The sequence below is a fragment of the Muntiacus reevesi genome, chromosome 2, assembly GCF_963930625.1.
Source record: "Muntiacus reevesi chromosome 2, mMunRee1.1, whole genome shotgun sequence".
In the NCBI taxonomy this organism is placed as follows: Eukaryota; Metazoa; Chordata; class Mammalia; order Artiodactyla; family Cervidae; genus Muntiacus; species Muntiacus reevesi.
This window is the reverse complement of record NC_089250.1, coordinates 90,568,957-90,589,436: the sequence shown is the minus strand read 5'-3', so window position 1 is coordinate 90,589,436 and position 20,480 is coordinate 90,568,957. Positions and strand designations below refer to the sequence as shown.

Here is a 20,480-nt window from a genome sequence, read left to right as displayed (position 1 = left end):
TCACTCTTTTTTTGTAGATGCACACCCCACATGGCATCACTCTCTGACTCCAATACAGCTTTTGTTTCTACTGGTTTCCTTTGTTCTCAAATATATTTCATTTCTGGATGTCACAGGCTCAACAACATGCATACTGTTTTATGCAGTTATTTTAAAGTCAGTCAGAAGAATCAAGGAGAAGCACACAGCTATATTATATTTTATATAGATGAAAATTGTGTTTACCAATGATGTGTATGTGTGCGCGGACGCATGTCTTCTGTAATTTACCTTCACATTGAAGAACGCTCTTTAGTGTCAGAAGGCAGGTCTGTTAGCAACTAATTCTCACAGTTTTGTTTCTCCGAGGATGCCTCTATTCCACTTTCATTTATGAACACTTGCTTTGCTGGATGTAAGGTCTCGCTTTGCCGCTTTCATTTCAGTATCTGAATGACGTCGCACTGCCTTTGGCCTCCATTACTTCTTGATAAGCGTGCATCTGATATCACTGGGGTTTCCTTGTGTGTGATGAGTTATTTCTCTCTCACTGCTTTCAAGATTCTTCCTTTATCTTTGGCTTTCAACATTTTGACTAAGATATGACTGAGTTCTCTTTGTATTTGCTTACTTGAAGTTCACTAAACTTAGACATGTACATTAGTGGATTTTTTAAAAATAAAATTTAGGAACTTTTCACCCATTACAATTTCATATATTTTTCCCTGTACCTTTTTCTCCTTCTATTCCTTCTGATATATTTCATGTACATTGATTACTTAATGATATCCCACATTTTCTGAGGTTTTGACTTCCTTTTTTCTGTTTTTTCAGACTACAAAATCTCTACTGATTTATCTTTAAGTTGACTGAGTTTTTTCTGCTATCTGCCAGAAACCAACTGTCTGACCATTTAGTGCTTTTTTTCATTTTGATTACTATACTTTTCAACTCCAGATTTTTAAAATAATTTCTTTTTACTGGCATTCTCAATTTAATGAGACAATATCATCATATATCCCTTTATTTTTTAGAAATCATTTTCTTCAGTTTTCTGGAGACATTTAAAATGGTGCTTTGAAATTCACCATTTGAACTTTTTTCAAATTTGAAATTTTTTTTTTCAAATTTTTCAAATTTGAAATTTCTGTTAGATACATCTGGGCCCCATGAAAGAAGTTCCTGCTGCCTGTTTGTTTGTATCTCTGTATGTGGGTCATACTTTTTTGCTTCTCTGTATGTCTCATTTGGGTTTCCCAGGTGGTTCAGTGCTGAAGAATCGACCTGCCAAGCAGGAAACATGGGTTGGATCCCTGGGTCAGGAAGATCCCCTAGAGAAGGAAATGGCAACCTCCAGTATTGTTGCCTGGGAAATCCACGGACAGAGGGACCTGGCAGGCTATACTCCATGGGTTTGCAAAGAATCAGACATGACCTAGCAACTAAAACTGCAAACAACAACATGTCTCATTTATTGTTGTTGAAAACTGGACATTTCAGATAACATATTAGAAGTTCTGGGTACAGACCTGTCTCTTTCCGGCCCCAGAACTCACTGTCTTTGTATTTGCTTGTTCATTTGCTTAGTGACTTGGCTGTACTGCCTTGGGGAAGTCTGCTCCTGAGGCAATGTGCAGCCTAACCTTACTGCACACACTCTTCTCCTTGTTTTTATCTAAAGCAAAAGCTAAAGAGCATGCTTCTGCTCCCTTAACCACTTAAAGCTCTCCTCTTAACCATTTTGTGGGTGAGAGGCATTTACAGAATTTCTCCCCACACTGAGCCAGGAACTAGTAACTTTGATTTTCTCTAATCATTCCTGAGAAGGTGCAGCCTGGGGTATGCACACAGCTTTCTGATTGCCAGACATAACTGACTTTATTTTTAAGCCTCGCTTAGGATTCTTCCCCGGGTAACGTTTGCACAAGGTATGTTTAAGAGTCTTGAGCAATGACGATTCCGCTCAGTTCTGATGAATCTGTATGAGGTTTGGGGACACTGTTCAAGTACCCTGTGTCCTTGTCCTGATGGCTTCTGAGCAGAGGCAACGTGCACGGCCTTCCCAACCTCTAGAGCTGACTGTGAACCCAGACAGCCCTTCTCAGATGCTTCCTTAGTTCTCCATGCTTGCCTGAAACAGAGCTTCTACAAGAGGACTGAAGAAAGTAGAAATGCTGGCTTCCTGCCTCTCCCAGGGCATAGCCACGTCACAGACAGAACTGTGGGTGCACACAGCCTGTGGCTGGAATAGAGCCGCTCAGAGCTCAGATGCCATGGGTCTGAGTTTCAGGAAATTTTCTTGAGTGGGTGTTTCTCCCTCTTCTCTATGCCCTAAGGACAGTTTCCAGAGACTTTAGATAAGTAGTTTTGTTACAATTCTCACCAGTTAAATTGCTGTTTTACTGGAAGAGGACCTGCCAAGCTGCTTGTCTGTCGGTCCAGAAGGTCCAACTTCAAAGACATTTTTAACATATTTCAGATGGAGTTTCAAGTAACAAGTTTAGTAATTCTAAAAATTCACTTATTAACATAACCAACAATAAGCAGATATGTTAGATATTTTCCATTATGAACATAGTTTTGAAAAAGAAACATGCACTTATTTACTTGTTGCTGTTGTTCGGTCACTAAGTCGTGTCCGACTCTTTGTGACCCCATGGACTACAGCGTGCCAGGCTTCCCTATCCTTCATTATCTCCCAGAGTTTGCTCAAATTCATGGCCATGGAGTTGGTGATGCTCTCTCACCATCTCATTCTCTGCTGCCCTCTTCTTCTTTTGCGTTCAACCTTCCCCAGCATCAGGGTCTTTTAAGTTTAAAAAAAAAAAACAAAAAACTAGAGATACCAACAAGAACATTAATTTTTCTTCTAAGCCTTAAATTGTGTCTGCAAATAATGGGGAACATTCTTCAGCTTAGGTCACAGGAAGCACCCTGGGAACAACCAGTCTACTGTTAAAAGCATCACTTCTGCTCTCTTGGGTAGCCCAGAATCCTGCTGCTGTCCATGGAACAGAAACATACACTCCACTATGTAGCGCCAAGACAACAAAATTAACTTCAGGCCTAACTTATCTCAGTTCTCACTCGAATGTCGAATGAGAAAAATCTAAAGACTTTTGGTGGAGGATGAAAAGGACCCACATTCAGTGATGGGAAATGACTGTCAACAGCCCACACCCACAGCCCTGAAACTGCCAGACAGGAGCTTCTCGAACACAGAAGCCTGCTGCTCCACTGCCTGATTTCCTAGGGTTTTAAACAAGATGCAAGGTTAATCCTTGCTCATGGTGCTGTTTTCCAAATCCAACACTTATTCCTCTGTACAAGGCCCACTTCCAGCCTCATCTCCTCTCAACCACATCCTAAGTCCAGAAACTCACACTATCCAAGAGTCCTGATTGCAGGCAGTGCCCACTGTGACGGAACTGGTCAGTGTGGCTCTCGAGGGGAGCCCCAAGGACCTCTGCGCTCTCCCTGGCATGGCTGCCACTTGTCTCTGCTGTGCTCCCAGCTCCAATGGATAAGCTCTGCTCCCACTGGGTCAAGGAAGGCTGCAATGCTGAACATAACTGGTGTCCCCTCTTCCCTTCAGTTTCCTGTGTTCTCCACATCTAATAAAACACTCTTCCATCATCGGATCAAAAAGTCTTCCCTCCCTTAGGCATAGATGGGTTTTAGTTTCCCACAGATAATCATATAACAAAATGAATGTTAAGTATGTTTTCCAAACTCTTTTTTCAATGCTGATGCATCATAATAAACACCCCAGTGGTTAAAACTTAACACCCTTTCCTAATATACCTAGACCAACAAAATCTTAATATCATCATAGTATATAAATAAAAACTCCCAAAGAATTAAACTTCAACATCATAATTAAATCTTCATAATTTAAAGGACAATCAAATATAATTTTCCTAGTACATCTAGCAAGGTCATGGATCATTAGCCTAATTATATTTCCTTTTTTTTTTAATGCCATTTGACATTCTGTTCATTTGTTTTTTAGCCATCTATTTAGAAACGCAAAAATAATATTTTGACTAAAAGAAAAACTTTTAAAAAGAGGTTATTATTGTTGCATTCTTTGAATTGACTGGGTATGCTCTACAAATAGTTTTAGGAAAAGCATCTCCAAAAATATAGTGAATGTTTCAACATCTAAAGCAAATCTAGAATCCACAATATGTATATTCATGTAACTATAGCTTTGTATTTTGATGTGAGGTTTGCAAAAGAAATGCAATTATGAAAAGCAGATACTATGTTAAAGGTTACAAAGCACCAAATGTTAATGATGTATTCCCCAAAACAGATCTAAATTGTCTTATTATAATTGGTAGTTCAGATACTATTTTAGGTCTAAGAGACAAAAAGAACCATCCAATCAAAACACAGCCTTGCCATGCTACAAGAGGAAAACTCAACACCATTACAAACAACTAGGCCTGTCTGATTATCATGCAGGCCATCAGCCTGTGAACACTGAAATATCCACTGACACTGATATCCATAAAATATGATAAAACATATTTTTAAATCTGAAGAGAAAGATTTGCAATTAGTAAAAGTAAGGCACAGGACTTCCCTGGTGGTCCAGTGGATAAGAATCTGCCTGCCAATCCAGGTTCACTCCCTGGTCTGGGAAGCTCACACATGCCACGGAGCAACTAAGCCTGTACCCCACAACCACGGAGCCCACACACAAGGATGGACTGAGCTGATGTGAGGCTGCAGAGACAGTGGCAGCAGAGGGTGAACTGAGCCCACACGCCTGCAGGCTCCCCGGCTGTCATGTTTCCACTGTTACTATCACTACTGCTGAAGCTGCTGCTGCTACTGTGTTTCCCAAAATATATTTTCTCAGGAACTCATTTGGCAATGGATTAACTAGAAACTTCTTTCTGAGGGAATTCTGTCAAAATTATTCCAGTGTGCATCCTCTCACTTTCCTGCTCATACGCTCAGTTAAACTTAATCTTTAATTGGACATGAAGATCTTGAAGTGGCTTAGGATCACTCAACATTAACAGTCACTGAGCTTGCCTGTGAGTGGCAGGACATGGGTCACATGTACTCGCTCCAGAGGGTTTCTTAAAAACCTTAAAAATGGACAGGTTTGTGTGTGTGCAATATGTCAAATAGGGGCCTCAGGCGACACTGGTTTTTCCATCTTCCTCTTCACTCCTTGGGAGATGGGGCTGCTATTGTGCCAAATCAGCAGAATGATGTTTAATTCTGACCTGGAAGCATCACACTCATTTGATAAAGGAGAACTAGGTGAAATAACAGTCTGATAAACTCCCTGTACCTTCTCAGCAAATCTCCTTATGTTTTCATAACCACAGTGAAGATGGGTGAGCTAAGACATCAGCACAGAACTTAAGCACAGGTGCCAGGAGAAAAAGTGAAAGGCTCTGTCTTGAGTTACTTGGGGGAGAAAGGATTGAGAAATACAGACACTCCATACTGCTCCCACTTGGCACCCACAGAGCATCCTCTTTCTCATCATGCCACACAGCAAGGTGTCCAGCCGAGGAACCTCCGCTACCACACTGAAGACATGTTTTCTGAGAGTTATTAAAGGCCAGAACATTCAGCCACACTCTTAGTTTCAAGAGGACAACAGATCACAAAAAATATTTTAGCTATTTTGAAGTATTTAAAGAAAACTGGAATTCTTAGCTTCCATCACATATGAGAAGAATAGCTTGAAACACCTTCATAAAATCACATCACAACATTAATGGTTATTAATTTCACTGGAAATAAATGTTTGCATATGGTAAGGGGAGCGACATGTTAACAGTTTGAACTGTGCATGTCTACATACACCCAGATTTTTTTCAATAGCAAATATTGCAGTGCTGCACAAGCTTAGGGTGCATCCATAGACATGGAACCATAGAGAGGGACCCCAAGGACAAAGGACTGACTCATTTATATGGAGATTTTCAGCTCCTCAGAGGGCTGGCACCCTTGACCCCATGTTGCCTGCATGCAGAAAACATGTTTTCCTTACACAAAATTTTAAATTAGATGGAAATTTTAAAGTAGATGGAATGGATAGATTTTTCTTCCAAACACAACACAGTTAAATAAAACTAGCTTTCTTCAGCCATATAACCAACCATTCGTAGTAGATTGGTCTCTCACCAACACATCAGAAAAAAAAATACTTTTCCTTCCAAAAACAAATCTGAAAAGCAGGACTGAGAACTAGACCCTGGCCAAGAAGATGATGACAAGCTCATTGGGAGTCAGGATGGAGACGGGTCCACAAACTGTCTTTAAGCTAAAGGTCAACAGCTGCATCACCACCAATGGGTACAAATGATAATCCTGGCAAAGGTCTGTCCCCATGGTTTTCGGAGCAGGCTCATGACAGGGTGAGGTAACTGTGTTGAGATGATGCTCCACTCAGATGTGCAGCTTGCATGCAAGGAGGCATCTCATGACAACTAGCTGAGGTTGCTGTCTTCATGATTTGGACATAATCTCATTTCAGGAGGCTTAAAAACTGAACATGAAGTCAAAGCAATCATAAAATCCTATACTTTCAGGCATTATGAGACAGCTTTCTTATCTACGCTCACTTAACAAAGAAAAGGCAGTGATGGGAGGCACGGAGGGCAAGAATTTCATCCCATAAAATAGATGTCCCGTGTCATTCCTATCCGCTTGATAGGTAATGGCTCTGAAGCCCAGCCCTCCATGGCATCTATGCTGCCCTGCTCATATTCCTCACCTAAACAGCTTTTCCATCACCAGTACCGTCCATGAGAAGAGACATGATGACTCAGTCTATGCATCCTATATACAAAGATGCTGTGGAAAAGATTTTTAGACTATTTACCTCTATAGTATAGAGGTAAATAGATATAGACCATATCATCCCTCAGAAAAAATGTGGTTCTCCATTTACCTTTATTCCATGACAAAGTCACCTTGACCAAATTGATTATTGTGAGATAAGTGATTTTCTGGCTTTAATCATTATCAGGAATAGTCATGGATATGTATAAAGTCCTCCTCCTCCAGTTGCCTGGTTTATTTGCAGTTATTCAGGTTTATTCACCTACAAGGTGCAGGTTTACCATTGTTTCTGATATAAAGTCACCAGCAACCAGCTGTGTCACAATAAATGGTTCTGAAAAGTTCACTGTGTCACATTTGAGTTTGCATCCCTGTCAGAGCAATAGAGACGTGTGGGGTGAGTCTGAAGTGAATACGGATGAAAACAACTCTGGGTCAAATGTCTAGCTACAGCTTTCAGGTCAGAGCAAAAGTTCACAGGACCATATCACCCTCAGTTTTCACTCATCTGGGGAGGCTGTGCCAGGAGAGTCCTGAGGCTTCAGACCTCAATTCTCACTCTTTCTTTCACTCAAAAAGACAGAGCTGCTACCACCCTTCTTCAGGGTGAAAGATGTATAGCACCAGCAGTGCCTTCCTTCTGAGCTCATTGTTCTGGGCTTTACTACCCTTTCCTGAATGGCTGCTTTGAGAGACATACAAAAATACTTCATGATCAAGGCCACTGTGTGGACCAGTGGGAAAATACTGTATGAAAATGTTTTCTTCCAAATGCACTTTTCTTTCTCTCTAGGACTCAAGTGTCACAGGATGCATCAAAGGATCTAACACAGAATGGAGAAGCTGGAACTGGATACAAGAGTCTCTTCTCTGTGTCAAGTTCAAGGTGGTTATTTACTTAAGTTCTACAGGGCATCCACTCAGGTGTTAGAATAGGCACAAAATACCAAACACATGATTGGTTACTAAGGACTGGATTTCTTGCTTAATTTCCAGTTTGTTTCTAGACAACTAATTATAAAAACAAGCAATTGCTAAAATCTTGGAAATATGGATCATGGGGCTACAAATCAATTAGTCAGAACATGATCACTTCATGGAGATGATTATTTGCTGTTCTATCTGGGAAAATCTTACTTAACCGCATGTTCTAAAATGCTAACCCCTGCTATCAGCTTACAAACTGTGCAGGGGACACAGCCCTGAAAGTGGTGTCAACGTTTTTCTCCAATGAAAGTTCACACTTATGCCCAAAATACTATCCAATTTCAGAAAACACATGGATACTCACTTGCTTAGCCTTGGTCTTTGTGATGGTGTCAGAAATGGGTTTCTTCCTTTCCTTGACAGTAGACTTAGAAAACAATTCCTCAAATTCATGACAATCTATGGATGGCTCTTCAATTTTTTCCCAAATAAGTGAAGCACTGGAGTCTCTAAAGTTAAGCAAAAACCCATGAGAGAGCCGTCAAACTGGACTGCAGGGACAGGAGGACAGAGGCACCAGAGGGGCAAGGAGAGGATGAAGGGAGGTTGGGGGTGGGGGAGATGCTCTTTTCTGTAAGATCAGCACTTGTTTACTCAACCAACATGATGAGAAACAGCATCAATACAGGATGAACCTTTGCCTAGAAAGGAATTCTTTCTGGGCATTTCCAGGAATTCTCAGTCATCAAGTCATTGTATAAAACATGTTAAGAACCCTTTTCAGTATGGCTATCCAGGCAAGAAATGTCTGATATCTCACATTCCAACCTGACCCATAAATTTCGTGGGTTAAAAATAAATCACTTTCTGCCTACAGAGTGACATTTCTGTCTCCCTACCACTGTCCAGCACTCATGTCATCTGACTCCTCAGTGACCACAGAGACAGGTAGTACCACCTGAAAATGAAGGTCCATTTAAAAAAGCAAAACAACAAAATAAAAGAACTTCATATAATGTATACGGAAAAAATGAGTTTGGAGCACAGCTGGAAATGATGCAATTGGAAGTGACCTGGCAAAGTACTCAGAGAATGAACAGCAAAGTTAGAAGCAGTCAAAATAGACCCTCCACTATGATTCAGAGAAGAGAAAATTAATATAAGAAATAATGATGAGTCTAGTAAATATCCTATTCCTAAATCTGTGCCACATCACACACAGACACAAATTCAAAGTCATGAGAACTTGGGATAATAATATCCAGGGGAAATTTAAAGGGCATGCTTTCTCTGGCACCATCCCAGGGTTCAGGGAACCAGGTTCTGGACCATCCGTGGATAAGTAATACACCAGCAGCAAACCTTCTGGGAGGCATTCTTTTATAAATATTGTGTCTTTCATAAAAGTCATGTAAGTCTGTGATTTTATGACCTCTCAGTGTTGTAAATCATCTATAGAAGTACCATGAAATGGTCAGACCTAAATCATTTCACACATGGGGTGAAATCCACATATGTGGATTTTTGTGTATCATTTTTCTGAATAGTAAAACAAGACCATGCCTTCAAAAGGATGCAGAATACATCCTCAAGGGTTTGTCTGTTTAACGATTTGATTTACTTTTATAAGCTATTTGTCAGAGTGAGGCTTTGCAACAAGGCAACAGCTCACATAGGCCAAGAGAGATCTATCCTCCATCCTTAAAAGGTCGATTAAAAACTAAATATGTTGAGGTTTGACAGAAAACAAGAAAATTGTGTAAAGCAATTATCTTCCAATTAAAAAAGAAATAAATTAATTAAAAAACTATATCGACAGAAATGTGTACATTGATATACATGATTTATCACTTGGATACTTCTGGGGAAAAGTCTAAAATTGCTCCACTAAATACTGATGTAAAAATCTACAGGCTAGTTTTGGAGTGGTACAGAGAGGAAACCACTTCTCTCATGTTGACAAATTACTCAAAGACAAGCCCCGCTGGTGTTACCTTCTACTGTGCAGCTGAATTCTTGTCCAATATAGAGGCTTCATTGGCCGACAAGGCTCTACTGGCTGCTTCCTACTCCCTTTTTCCTGGTTCATCCCAAATCCAAACAAGCCAAGAGGCAACGGAGGAGGAAGAAAGCCACACACCTGAGGTGTTGGTAAAGTGCTACTCCCAACTTGTCGTGGGAGAGGAAGGCCTGATCCAGGAAGGGGTGGGGGCGGAGGGGTTAGAGGAGGTGGAATCCCCACACCCGGAAGAGGAGGAGGAGGTGGGGCAGGAGGTATTCCTTCACTGGGAAGAGGTGGGGGAGGAGGGGCGGTGGGGGGTATTCCCACCCCTGGAAGAGGAGGGGGAGGAGGGATCCCCACCCCTGGAAGAGGAGGGGGAGGAGGGATCCCCACTCCTGGAAGAGGAGGGGGAGGAGGGATCCCCACCCCGGGAAGAGGGGGAGCAGGAGGAATTCCCACCCCGGGAAGAGGAGGGGGAGGAGGGATCCCCACCCCGGGAAGAGGGGGGGCGGGAGGAATTCCCACCCCAGGAAGAGGAGGGGGAGGAGGGATCCCCACCCCGGGAAGAGGGGGGGCGGGAGGAATTCCCACCCCAGGAAGAGGAGGGGGAGGAGGGGGAGGAGGGATCCCCACTCCGGGAAGAGGGGGGGCGGGAGGGATTCCCACACCGGGAAGAGGGGGGGCGGGAGGGATCCCCACCCCGGGAAGAGGAGGGGCGGGAGGAATTCCCACCCCAGAAAGAGGTGGGGCGGCAGGGATCCCCACCCCGGGAAGAGGAGGGGCGGGAGGAATTCCCACCCCAGGAAGAGGGGGGGCGGGAGGGATCCCCACTCCGGGAAGAGGGGGGGCAGGAGGAATTCCCACAGTGGGAAGAGGAGGGGCGGGAGGAATTCCTACCCCAGGAAGATGTGGGGGAGGTGGTATTCCCATGGTGGGAAGAGGAGGGGCGGGAGGAATTCCCACTCCGGGAAGAGGGGGGGCAGGAGGAATTCCCACTCCAGGCAAAGGTGGAGGAGGGGGTGGCAGCATCCCTGGACCTAGAGAAGGAGGAGGTGAGAGGCCTGCTGGGCTGGGCGGTGCAGGCCCAGGTGCACCGGGGGTCAGGGGTGCTAGGGAAGACTCCGTGCCCAGGCCAGGCATCAGAGAGGAGGTCTCTGGAGGCAGAGGTGGTGCAGTGGGGATGTCACAGCCGTTTCCAGAGGAGGGGAAAGCAGAGTGCTCGTGGCTGGTTTCTAACCCAGTGTGAAGAGGAAGATGGGAAGGCTGGGACCTGGCCTGTCCTTGACTGTCAGACCAGGGGAGGGATGCAGGCAGTGGAGGCTGGAGGGATGGCTGTGCATCAAGCTGAACTGATATTCGCCTTGGAGACACGACCAAAGAGATTTCTGAGCAGAACTTGGTCTGAGGTTCCGACGGCAAGGGTAGCCCCGCTGATTCTCCATGTGAGGTCAAGGGTGGGGGGCCCACTGGTGTGGCACCCCCAGGAGGAAGTGCCAGCACACCCCCCTCTTCCATCGGGGACGTCTGGATGGACTTGGCCTGTACTATCCTTTCATATCCAACATCCTTTTCGCCCAACCTGAGGGCTTCCAGACCCGTGTCTAGGGCGGGGTATTGCCTCTCCAGCTCAGCTATCTTGGTCTTCAGATCCTCAATGGTCTGCTCCAGCCGTTGGATGACAGTGGCCTGACCCTCAGACTTCATGTCGCACACTTCCTGAGGGGCAACACAGACATTGCAGTTAAACAGAAAATCAGGGATACCCCAAACATCAAAAACTAGACCTACCAAACTCAGCAAAATGTATTCGTTTGTTACTTCTAAAAGCTCGCTCCATGGAAACACATTATTAGTTCTACTACGTGTCCCTTCTTCACTGCCCTTGGATTTCAAAGTGGACTACATACATGACCATGAGGTCCTAAGGCCCTTCTCTAATTAATCTTCAAATGATATTGTGGAAGATCAGCAGACCTCGGTGAAAAGGGAAACCAAGACTGAGTGACAGACCCACTTAATTTCACCATAGACTACTCTCCTTCTTGCCCAGGAACATCTGTTATATGAAGACATTTCCTTAGGATATTTTAAATCCTAAGATTTAAAGCTAATTGCAACTTTTAAAAAGTAATCTCCATAACAGTCCCCAGTAAAATCATGAGAAATATTTGCAACATCCGCACAAGCATGTATAGACATGTCTTATGTGCATGTATAGAACTTATATCACACTTCAGTTCAGTCAGTTCAGTCGCTCACTCATGTCTGAGTCTTTGCGATGGCATGAATCGCAGCACGCCAGGCCTCCCTGTCCATCACCAATTCCCAGAGTTTACCCAAACTCATTTCCATCGAGTCGGTGATGCCATCCAGCCATCTCATCCTCTGTCGTCTCCTTCTCCTCCTGTCCCCAGTCCCTCCCAGCATCAGGGTCTTTTCCAATGAGTCAACCTTTCGCATGAAGTGGCCAAAGTATTGGAGTTTCAGCTTCAGCATCAGTCCTTCCAATGAACACCCAGGACTGATCTCCTTTAGGATGGACTGGTTGGATCTCCTTGCAGTCCAAGGGACTGTCAAGAGTCTTCTCCAACACCACAGGTCAAAAGCATCAATTCTTCGGCACTCAGCTTTCTTCACAGTCCAACTCTCACATCCATACATGATCACTGGAAAAACCATAGCCTTGACTAGACAGACCTTTGTTGACAAAGTAATGTCTCTGCTTTTTAATATGCTATCTAGGTTGGTCATAACTTCCCTTCCAAGGAGTAAGTGTCTTTTAATTTCATGGCTGCAATCACCATCTGCAGTGATTTTGGAGCCAAAAAAAATAAAGTCTGACACTGTTTCCACTGTCTCCCCATCTATTTCCCATGAAGTGATGGGACCAGATGCCATGATCTTAATTTTCTGAATGTTGAGCTTTAAGCTAACTTTTTCACTCTCCTCTTTCACCTTCATCAAGAGGCTTTTTAGTTCCTCTTCACTTTCTGCCGTAAGGGTGGTGTCATCTGCATATCTGAGGTTATTGATATTTCTCCCAGCAATCTTGATTCCAGTTTATGCTTCTTCCAGCCCAGCGTTTCTCATGATGTACTCTGCATATAAGTTAAATAAGCAGGGTGACAATATACAGCCTGACATAATCCTTTTCCTATTTGGAACCAGTCTGTTGTTCCATGTTCAGTTCTAACTGTTGCTTCCTGAGGTGCATACAGGTTTCTCAAGAGGCAGGTCAGGTGGTCTGGTATTCCTATCTCTTGAAGAATTTTCCACAATTTATTGCGATCCACACAGTCAAAGGCTTTGGCATAGTCAATAAAGCAGAAATAGATGTTTTTCTGGAACTCTCTTGCTTTTTCAATGATCAAGTGGATGTTGGCAATTTGATCTCTGGTTCCTCTGCCTTTTCTAAAACCAGCTTGAACATCTGGAAGTTCACAGTTCACATATTGCTGAGACCTAGCTTGGAGAATTTTGAGCATTATTTTACTAGCGTGTGAGATCAGTGCAATTGTGTGGTAGTTTGAGCATTCTTTGGCATTGCCTTTCTTTGGGATCAGAATGAAAACTGACCTTTTCCAGTCCTGTAGCCACTGCTGTTTTCCAAATTTGCTGGCATATTGAGTGCAGCACTTTCACAGCATCATCTTTCAGGATTTGAAACAGCTCAACTGGAATTCCATCACCTCCACTAGCTTTGTTCGTAGTGATGCTTTCTAATGCCCAGTTGACTTCACATTCCAGGATGTCTGGCTCTAGGTGAGGGATCACACCATTGTGATTATCTGGGTCATGAAGATCTTTTTTGTACAGTTCTTCTGTGTATTCTTGCTACCTCTTCTTAATATCTTCTGCTTCTGTTAGGCCCATACCATTTCTGTCCTTTATTGAGCCCATCATTGCATGAAATGTTCCCTTGGTATCTCTATTTTTCTTGAAGAGATCTCTAGTCTTTCCCGTTCTGTTGTTTTCCTCTACTTCTTTGCATTGATCACTGTGGAAGGCTTTCTTACCTCTCCTGGCTATTCTTTGGAACTCTGCATTCAAATGGGAATATCTTTCCTTTTCTCCTTTGCTTTCCACTTCTCTTCATTTCACAGCTATTTGTAAGGCCTCCTCAGACAGCCATTTTGCCTTTTTGCATTTCTTTTCCATGGGGATGGTCTTTATCCTTGTCTCCTGTACAATATCACGAACCTCTGTCCATAGTTCATCAGGCGCTCTGTCTATCAGATCTAGTCCCTTAAATCTATTTTTCCCTTCCACTGTATAGTCATAAGTGATTTGATTTATGTCATACCTGAATGGTCTAGTGGTTTTCCCTACTTTCTCAATTTAAGTCTGAATTTGGCAATAAGCAGTTCATTATCTGAGCCACAGTCAGCTCCTAGTCTTGTTTTTGCTGACTGTATAGAGCTTCTCCATCTTTGGCTGCAAAGAATATAATCAATCTGATTTTGGTGTTGACCATCTGGTGATGTCCATGTGTAGAGTCTTCTCTTGTGTTGTTGGAAGAGGGTGTTTGCTATGACCAGTGCATTCTCTTGGCAAAACTCTTATTAGCCTTTGCCGTGCTTCATTCCATACTCCAAGGCCAAATTTGCCTGTTACTCCAGGTGTCTCTTGACTTCCTACTTTTCCATTCCAGTCCCCTATAATGAAAACGACATCTTTATTGGGTGATAGTTCTAAAAGGTCTTGTAGATCTTCATAGAACCGTTCAACTTCAGCTTATTCATCGTTATTGGTTGGGGCATAGGCTTGGATTACCGTGATATTGAATGGTTTGCCTTGGAAATGAACAGAGATCATTCTGTCGTTTTTGAGATTGCATCCAAGTACTGCATTTCGGACTCTTTTGTTGACCACGATGGCTACTCCCATTTCTTCTAAGGGATTCCTGCCCATAGTAGATATAATGGTCATCTGAGTTAAGTTCACCCATTCCAGTCCATTTTAGTTTGCTGATTCCTAGAATGTCTTCTTGGAATTCACTCTTGCCATCTCCTGTTTGATCACTTCCAATTTGCCTTGATTCATGCACCTAACGTTCCAGGTTCCTATGCAATATTGCTCTTTACGGCATCGGACCTTGCTTCTATCACCAGTCACATCCACAACTGGGTATTGTTTTTGCTTTGGCTCCACCCCTTCATTCTTTCTGGAGTTATTTCTCCACTGACCTCCAGTAGCATAATGGGCACCTACCGACCTGGGGAGTTCCCCTTTCAGTATCCTATCATTTTGCCTTTTCATATTGTTCACGGGGTTCTCAAGGCAAGAATACTGAAGTGGTTTGCCATTCCCTTCTCCAATACCTTCCCTACCCCCATGCAAAAAGAAACTACCTGTGAAGATTTTAAATAAATATACGCATAGCACCAAAAATGCTTCATTTTTTGTAAATACCCATTTCTGTCTTGTCTGTCTGCAGCTTTTCCACTGTGAATGGGTTATATGTTTGTTTTGAATTTAAAAAAATAGCAAAGTAAGTTATTTTTTATTTTGTGGAGACTTTTTTTGGATTTAGCAATTTGCAAGCAGGACAGGAGTTTAGTTTCATACTTTGCATCATCTTTGTATCACCTCTCAACTGGTAGGTTAAGAGCAGGGCTGGCCCCCACGTGCGGAACGTAGCAACATGTCCATGCCATGGATGGTGGCCCTTGTTGGGGTATTGAGTGAAAAGCCCTGGACGCCCTGGAGAAGCAGTTCTGGGCCCTCTCATCCCTGAATTGATGGGGGACAGGTGAGCCTGTGTGATCAGGTGTCTGACATGTACTTCACTCAGTTGGGGTCTGTCCCCTCTTCTTCCTCCTCCTGTGCCTGCTTTCCTCATTTTTCTCTGCCCACTCCTCTGCCTCCTCTTTTGTTCCTACTCATCTGATATTGGCAGCCAGTTTACCGAGAGGGCTTTCCCCTTTTCTCTACTCAAAGTCCTTTTCCCTGAAAGGTTGATGGCATGCTTTGGGAGTGGAAGATACCATGTAGGGTTGAGAGTGACCCACACATGGGTGCAGTTACTCTTGGCCATTGTGATAAATTGTGGCAACCAAAGGTATCCCTTTCTGAAATGCCTTGAATAAAATATTTGAACTGTAGTAAGTGTGAAAGTGCTGCACTCAATATGCCAGCAAATTTGGAAAACAGCAGTGGCCACAGGACTGGAAAAGGTCAGTTTTCATTCTGATCCCAAAGAAAGGCAATGCCAAAGAATGCTCAAACTACCACACAATTGCACTGATCTCACACGCTAGTAAAGTAATGCTCAAAATTCTCCAAGCCAGGTCTCAGCAATATGTGAACTGTGAACTTCCAGATGTTCAAGCTGGTTTTAGAAAAGGCAGAGGAACCAGAGATCAAATTGCCAACATCCATTTGATCATCGAAAAAGCAAGAGAGATCCAGAAAAACATCTATTTCTGCTTTATTGACTATGCCAAAGCCTTTGACTGTGTGGATCGCAATAAACTGTGGAAAATTCTTCAAGAGATAGGAATACCAGACCACCTGACCTGCCTCTTGAGAAACCTGTATGCACCTCAGGAAGCAACAGTTAGAACTGAACATGGAACAACAGACTGGTTCCAAATAGGAAAAGGATTATGTCAGGGCTGTATATTGTCACCCTGCTTATTTAATTTATATGCAGAGTACATCACGAGAAACGCTGGGCTGGAAGAAGCATAAACTGGAATCAAGATTGCTGGGAGAAATATCAATAACCTCAGATATGCAGATGACACCACCCTTACGGCAGAAAGTGAAGAGGAACTAAAAAGCCTCTTGATGAAGGTGAAAGAGGAGAGTGAAAAAGTTAGCTTAAAGCTCAACATTCAGAAAATTAAGATCATGGCATCTGGTCCCATCACTTCATGGGAAATAGATGGGGAGACAGTGGAAACAGTGTCAGACTTTATTTTTTTTGGCTCCAAAATCACTGCAGATGGTGATTGCAGCCATGAAATTAAAAGACACTTACTCCTTGGAAGGGAAGTTATGACCAACCTAGATAGCATATTAAAAAGCAGAGACATTACTTTGTCAACAAAGGTCTGTCTAGTCAAGGCTATGGTTTTTCCAGTGATCATGTATGGATGTGAGAGTTGGACTGTGAAGAAAGCTGAGTGCCGAAGAATTGATGCTTTTGAACTGTGGTGTTGGAGAAGACTCTTGACAGTCCCTTGGACTGCAAGGAGATCCAACCAGTCCATCCTAAAGGAGATCAGTCCTGGGTGTTCATTGGAAGGACTGATGCTGAAGCTGAAACTCCAATACTTTGGTCACCTCATGCGAAAGGTTGACTCATTGGAAAAGACCCTGATGCTGGGAGGGACTGGGGGCAGGAGGAGAAGGAGACGACAGAGGATGAGATGGCTGGATGGCATCACCGACTCGATGGAAATGAGTTTGGGTAAACTCTGGGAATTGGTGATGGACAGGGAGGCCTGGCGTGCTGCGATTCATGCCGTCGCAAAGACTCAGACATGAGTGAGCGACTGAACTGAACTGAACTGAGGGAAGGTATAAAGATAACAGTCTTAATCCTAAACCCATTACTTCTTCTCTAAAAATTCTATATTTTACTATAACATTTCACTTGCTGAACATCAATTATGATGCTTATTAATAGCAGAATAGAACTTGTAACTTTAAAGAGAAGCACCTACACAAGGTACTTATTTCCCTATAATCAAAAAATACCAAATAGTCCTTACTGTGAAAGAAAGTTGAAAAGAAAATTAATTTACCTTTTAAGTAATAAAGAAATATAAGCATTTATCAAATAGGCAAAACTGTGGGAGGCACTTCTATTTACGTGCGTGTGTGTATGTATATATGTCTATGTGTGTGTATATATATGTATATATATAGATATATATATATGAAATCTAAGTCACTATTTTTCACCAATGTCTATACAAAAGACTAAGGAATTACAATACATAAGTTGGGAAATCATGCCATGTATTCTCTAAATAGTCCATGGTAAAAGAAATAACTATAATAAAATAACTCATAATATCCTATTTGGCCTTGTAGTTAACTTCACTCTCCAATTATGTTGCTAGTAAACACAAGAAAATCCAACCTAATAAAACTATAAATATTCACTATTTTTGCCTTATGGGTTAGTAAAATATAGAGATTATTTTCATTTTTCCAGAATGATCTTAAAAGTGACCATTAAACTTAGATAAGTCTTTTTGAGTTGTCCTCGTATGTAAGTAGTGCTCTCATTTCCCATTTATGTAATGAACATATAAAAAGGATACTTGATAAAAGGCATGCAAGTAGTAGATTCTAGAAGTGTTTTCCAAAACTCAATTATTTAAAAAAAATTTTTATTGGGATACAGTTGATATACAATATTATATAACTTTCAGGTGTACACACAGTGATTTACAACTTCTAAAAAGTTATATTCCATTTACAGTTACTATAAAATATTGCCTATATTCCCTGTGTTGGACTATATATCCTTGCAGCTTATTTTATACACAGTACTTTGTACCTCTTATTCTCCTACAACTATTTCGCGACTCCCGACACCCCTGTCCCCACTGATAATCACTACTCTGTCCTCTGTATATGTGAGTCCGTTTCTTTTTAGTAAATATACCACATCTTCTTCATGCACTCATCTCTTGATGGAAACTTAGGTTGCTTCCATATCTTGGCAATTGTAAATAATACTGCCATGAACACTGGATGCACATATCTTTAAAAATTAGTGCTTTCTTTTTTGTTGTTTTTTAGATAAATATCCAGGAGTGAAACTGCTGGGTCATACGGTAGTTTTGGTTTTTTGAGAAACCCCCATACTGTTTTCCACAGGAAACATTCCCACCAACAGTGTGTGTGGAGTCTGTTTTCTTGCCATTCTCACCATTCTCTTGTTATTATGTTTTTTTTTTTAAAACACTTTATTATTTTATTATTATTTTTAAACTTTTACTGAAATATAGCTGATTTACAATGTTGCATTAATTTCTTCTGTACAGCAAAGTGACTCAGATATACATATCTCAGATAGACATATATATATTCTGTTATTTGTGTTCTTTTTGATGATAGCCATTCTGAACCTGTGAGGTGATATCTCATTGTCGTTTTGATTTTCATTTCTCTGAGGACTTATGATGTTGAATATCTTTTCACGTGCCTGTTGGCCATCTGTAGGTCATCTTTAGAAAAAAATTCAGGTCATTTACCTATTTTTAAATTGGAGTGTTTGGTTTTTTTGATGTTGAATTGTATGAGCTGTTTATATAGTTTGGAAAGTAACCCCTTATCACTCATATAATTTGTAAATATCTCCTCCCAATAGATTGTCTTTTTGTTTTGTTGATAGTTTCCTTTGCCATCCAAAAGCTTTTAAGATTAATTAGTTCCCATCTATTTATATTTTCTTTTCTTTTGATTTAGGAGACAAAGCCAAAAAATGTATTGGTATCATTTGTGTCAAAGAGTGTTCTATTTTTACTTTAGGATTTTTATGGTTTCTGGTCTTATATTTAGGTCTTTAACCATTTTGAGATTGTTTTTGTGTAAGATGCTGGATAATGTTCTAATTTCATTCCTTTCCAGGTAGCTGTCCAGTTTTCCCAGCACCACTTAAGAAACTGTTTTTTTCCCCTCTACTGCATATTCTTGCCTTTGTTGTAGATGAATTTGACAATATAACCTCAGACTTAGTTCTGAACCTCCATACTCTTCCATCCATCTCTGTGTGTGCTTTTGTGCCAGTACCATACTGGTTTTGATTATTGTAACTCTGTAGTATAGTCTGAAGTCAGGGAGCCTGATCCTCTAGTTTTGTTCTTTCTCAAGACTGTTTTGGCTATTCGGAGTCTTTTGCGTTTCCATACAGATTTTTATATTATTTGTTCTAGTTCTGTGAGAAACATCCTTAGCATTTAGATAGGAATTATATTGAACTGTGGATTGCTTTGAGTAGTATGGTCATTTGAAAAATGTAAATTCTTCCAGTTCATAAACACAGTACATCTTTCCATCTGTTTGTACCATCTTCAATTTTGTTCAGCAATGTCTTATGGTTTTACAAGTGTAGGACTTTTATTTCTTTGAAACAAAGTGAAAGTGCAAGTCACTCAGTCGTGTCCAGCTCTTTGCAACCGCATGGACTATACAGTCTGTGAAATTCTCCAGGCCACAATACTAGAGTAGGTAGCCTTTCCCTTCTCCAGGGGATCTTTCCAACCCAGGGATCAAACCTAGGTCCCCTGCACTGCAGGCAGATTCTTTACCAGCTGAGACACAAGGGAAGCCCAAGAATACTGGAGTGGGGTAGCCTATCCCTTCTCCAGCAGATCGTCCCAACCCAGGAATTGAACCAGGGTCTCCTGCATTGCAGGCAAGTTTTTTGTTTTGTTTTGTTTTTTACCAACTGAGCTATCAGGGAAGCCTTAGGTAGGTTTATTCCTAGGCATTTTTTCTTCTTAATTTGGTAAGTGGGATTATCTCCTTAATTTCTCTTTCTGATAGTTCATTAAGATGTACAGAAATGCAACAGACTTGTGTGTATTAATTTTACATACTTCAGTTTTACCAAATTTATTAATGAGTTCTAGTAGTTTTCCAGTGGCATCTTTAGAATTTTCTCTGTATGGTATCACGTCATCTGCAAACAGTGAGAGTTTTACTTCTCCCTTTCGAATCTGGATTCATTTATCTTGTCTGACTGCTATAGCTAGGACTTCCAATAGTATGTTAAATAAAAATGGTG

General features: G+C 41.8%; 1 protein-coding gene across 2 annotated transcripts in view; it reads right to left on the bottom strand.

Annotated features, from left to right (window-relative positions):
* FMN2 (formin 2) overlaps window positions 1-20,480 on the bottom strand; it is a 358,232-nt gene that overhangs the window by 185,849 nt on the left and 151,903 nt on the right. For both annotated transcript variants that reach the window (XM_065919853.1, XM_065919854.1), the window contains exons 5-6: window positions 9,720-11,443; window positions 8,090-8,234 (exon numbers count right to left, since the gene is read on the bottom strand). In XM_065919853.1, the coding sequence (XP_065775925.1) occupies window positions 8,090-8,234; window positions 9,720-11,443 (1,869 nt within the window). The remainder of the gene's footprint in view (window positions 1-8,089; window positions 8,235-9,719; window positions 11,444-20,480) is intronic.